Consider the following 4,274-nt stretch of genomic DNA (forward strand, 5'->3'; position numbering starts at 1 on the left):
CTCTCTCTCTCTCTGTAGCTCAGGAGATGCTCTCTGCCAGTATTTCTCAGACCCGTATCCTGCAGACATGTGGTGTCCCTCACCCGAACATGGTGAGCGCTGCAAATCCATTGCAAGGTAATGATCCGTTAACACACTATCAGTCTACTATCAGTCACACACACACACTGATTCCCTCCAAAGCCAATAAATTGAACAGACAATTGGTTTACCCACATTTAATTTAAAATCTGCTATCAGTTCAAATCAATTTTAGACTTGATTACTCTGCCTAATGCTAGAGCTCTTTAGCACACTTGTTAAACATAACTGTCAAAGACGACCTGACACTTTCTGGTTACGGTATGTGAAGCAGCAGTTGTTTGGTGTTAAGAGAGTTTCATTTTCATCATCATTAACTCCAAATAGATCAAGCAAAGCACTTTTCTAATTTAGAATTGTTACCTAATTTAAACAAGAAACAAAAACACAAACAGAAACAGAAAAGGGGGGGGGGGGTTNNGTTCGTTACAGCTGCTCAAGGTGCTCACATGACATTAAAGAAATTATAATTATATTACAATATCTAACATTATATCTAGAATTATAATAAATGTAAATGTAAATGTGAAATGTATATATTGGTATAATAATAATAAAAGTATGTACATTATAATACAATACAATATACAGAGATAGAAGTAAGCGTATGTTACATGAGCAACAGAAGTGTAATGAAAAAAAATATTGACAATATGTTGACAACTTGACTCATATTGATATTATGACCTTTTGAAGGTTGTAACAATACTATTAAAGCTAACATGCCAGAGCAGTGATACTGTGCTGTAGTACTCAAGTCCAGGCTCGAGTCCTTTTTTCTATTGTCTCTGACTTGGCCATTTTTAATTAACTTCCTTCTTCAAAACAACTCCTTTGATGAAGCACTTTTGTTCAGAAAATGGGTATTGATTTAATTCGAAATCCATCTAGAACGAGCATTGACATTGGTAACCATAGTGACCAGCCGGGCAATCATTGGCACTTGCAATTGTATGCCTGCCTGCCAAAACACTGGCAATGGCAAAAGCATTCTCTTTTTTTATGTCTCTGTCTCATTTGGACTCGGTTTTGACTTGGACTGAAACCTCTTTGGACTCAGTCTTGACTCGGTCTTGACTCGGTCTTGACTCAGTCTTGACTCGGTCTTGACTCAGTCTCGACTAGTCCTGGTCTTGGACTCGACAAAGGTGTTCTTGACTATACCCCACTACCTCCCGCCAGTAAAAGGCTACAGATCAGAGCAGAATCCAGTGTGACTATAGATGTTTAGTCCTCCAGAAGTCCTCCCCAGCCTCAGCAGCTGTCTGTCAGCGAGCAATGTCTCCTCTGTCCCTCCGCTCCCCCCAGTTCTCTTCATGCTGCAGTCTGTCACTATCACTAAGTGGTATTGCAAGACATGCTGAGTTGGCTCATGTCACTAGATATCTCTGCAACACAATGCATAAACATCTTTGACATGATGTCAGAACTGTTACCTCTTCAGATTCTGTTTACAATGTCAGTTAATGTTTTGAATGTTTACAGTATACTATAGTATAGTATCAAACCATTAACTTACACCAATATAGTTTGTTTCACCAGTTGAACACAGACCATTGAAGCACCCAGACATATCCAACAAGTAGAATCTATTACACAGGATTTCACTGTACAAGTGTTCTGCATACAAATCCCTGTGAATAATAAAAAAAGGAAAGAGTGAAGATATAAAAAACCTTTCAAAGTCTGAAGTAGATGAAAATAATTCAATTTTTTGACGCAGTTCTTTGTTAAAGTATAATTGAACTGTTACAATTATAGGATGTAATCAAGTGGGAGCAAATACATACCAAAAAGAGTATGACCTAAAATGTAACCCAGGTGGCACAGAACAATTAACATTTGGAGAGGAAATAAGATTGCTTCTTTTAACAGACTGTTAAAAAGTAGGATTATAACCACTCGAGTGTAGAGCCAGCGACATCAACGCCGCACCTGTAAATGCTCTAATAAAACTGTGGTCTGCAGTGTCATAGGCTGCGCTGAAATACATTAGGATTAAAACTGAACAGCTGGCCACATGTATTACCATCAGGAGGTAATCTTATAATGAATTCAGTTTCTGTACTGTCTATCAACTTGTTTGAAATCAGCTAGTTTGCAGCATTTGTCTACATCCGTAGAAAAGAAAGAAAAATGTATGTATAGTAAGATAAATATTAAGGACAACAGGATTTTGCTTTGCTTGAAATAGGGAAAGAATTAGAGGAATGACAAACCAAATGTATAACAAACTCCCTTAAGAAATTTAGTAGGAGACATATCAAGTGTGCATGTGGTGGAATCCATGTGAGAAAATCACACAATGAAACTTGTTCAAAGTTTCAACAACAGCACTCAGCAGGATAGGGTGTTTGAGAGGAACGGACAGTAACAGAGTTAATAGCATTAAACAGAACTCTGTAATGTGAACTGGATGAGACGAGGCCAGGAAAGAAATTGACCCTTTCATTTTTAAAGCTGCACTAATCTATTTTTTTATATTAACAATGGCTCAAATGAGTGCAATGTGAATGGTGTTGCTTTATGAACCTGTAGAGAGTAATCAACTATGCACTTCCCTTCAGCTATATGGAGCACTTTAGCTTCCTTTACCTCATCAACCTTGTTTTCAGCCTCAGCAAGCAGGTGTATGCTACCTTCCCAGCACAAAATTACTCATAGTGGTGAGTGAGTATGAAGTTAGTATGTGACTGTTTTCTGCATATATTTGCTCAGCATAAAGCTACTGATGCTACTACATTCAGATTTAAACAGCCAGAGGGTCCATGTGTATGTACACAAAGGCTTGTGAGTACTACTTTTAATTTAGTGCTCACTCTCTTTTCTGATGTTGATGTCAAGGCGCTTGCTGGAGGGCAGACATACACTGTACCTTACCTCTTAGACTTAAGAGGAGATTTTAAGTGAGCGAGTCCAGCCTCTCCCTGACACCTGCAGGATAAGACAAAATCACTGATGCAGTGTTAGTGTAGAAGCTGCCATATTGCTTTGCAGCATGTGTATAGATCCCACTGAAAAATTCAGCAGGTCAATGACAGTATCCTTTTCTACACCCCACTTTTGGTAACCCAGCCATTTTCGTTACTGCATTTATTATTTCTCCCGGGAGAGTCCAAAATAGTTTGAACAGTGCTGCTGTCAGGCAATATTTAGCTAGCTTCAGATAAAGCTTTCATGGCAATGTTTTCAAGTAGATAGATGTAAACATTATTGCCCTGAGCAAAGCCAGTGAGTGGTTTAGCCAAAAGAATCATGTTGAAAGATGAAAACTGTGTGACACTTTATAACCTTGATATGAGCCCTCATTGATAGTGCACAATACAGTGTAACATCACCACAATCTACAGCCTTATCATATGGTTAAAAACTGAACATTCCTACCATTTATGAAAGTAGGATTTATTTGCAGTGGTGCTGTATTAGACTTTTAGTTGTTTGGTCACTACATTGCAAGCTCCTGTCAAGTAGTAGTGAGCTAAAATCTTCAGTTTACATAAGAAATACTTATTTCCCTGATTAGTTGAATACAGTTGTATAACATGGTTTGCACTGCACTACAATCCCACTAGAGGGGGGTGTTGCATTGCTCATTATAGATACAGTTTTGGTAATGTTGACATTATCAAAAGCAAGCAATCTTCATTGGATGGCTCAGATGAATGAATATGTATGTAATATGTAATGTTTTTCAATGCTGTTTTTCCATTGCAGCTGTGCAGAGTGATGCTGCTATGAGAAGTATCATTGTCCAAATTACAATCGGTCAAACACCCATCTGGTACTGGCAGTGGTCTGTCATTAATACAAACAAAAGGAAGAAGCTAATGATTAAATAACGAAAAATCTTTGTGTGAAACGAGTATGACAAACCTTTTTAAAATGGCTGTGCAATGTTTAATTCTAATTCTAATTGAATAGAGACCTTGTGAAGTGAACTCAGCTATGTGTGGCAACAAGAAGACGAGGATAAGAGTGTTCTGGCAAAAATTGTGTATGGGTTTGTTAAACTCTGCTGTACACTGCTTTGTTAAATATCTGGAATATGTTGTGTTAAGTGACAGGGAAAAGAATACTAATTCATCAAAACACATTCAAATTATCTGAGCACTGATGTCAGAGATTTCAATCTCATTGCACAGTCTGTATTAGTGAATAGAGCTGGATCAGGTGTGTGGTATTTGAGTGGTTTT

At 37.9% G+C, this 4,274-nt stretch overlaps 1 protein-coding gene across 1 annotated transcript in view; it reads left to right on the forward strand.

Moving 5' to 3' along the window:
* pou1f1 (POU class 1 homeobox 1) overlaps positions 1-4,274 on the forward strand; it is a 9,116-nt gene that overhangs the window by 2,952 nt on the left and 1,890 nt on the right. The window contains exon 3 of the mRNA XM_035676932.1: positions 19-117. Within this exon, the coding sequence (XP_035532825.1) occupies positions 19-117 (99 nt within the window). The remainder of the gene's footprint in view (positions 1-18; positions 118-4,274) is intronic.

This window comes from Morone saxatilis, unplaced genomic scaffold (assembly GCF_004916995.1).
Source record: "Morone saxatilis isolate NCDOM2014 unplaced genomic scaffold, NCSU_SB_2.0 Contig5, whole genome shotgun sequence".
Lineage (NCBI taxonomy): Eukaryota > Metazoa > Chordata > Actinopteri > Moronidae > Morone > Morone saxatilis.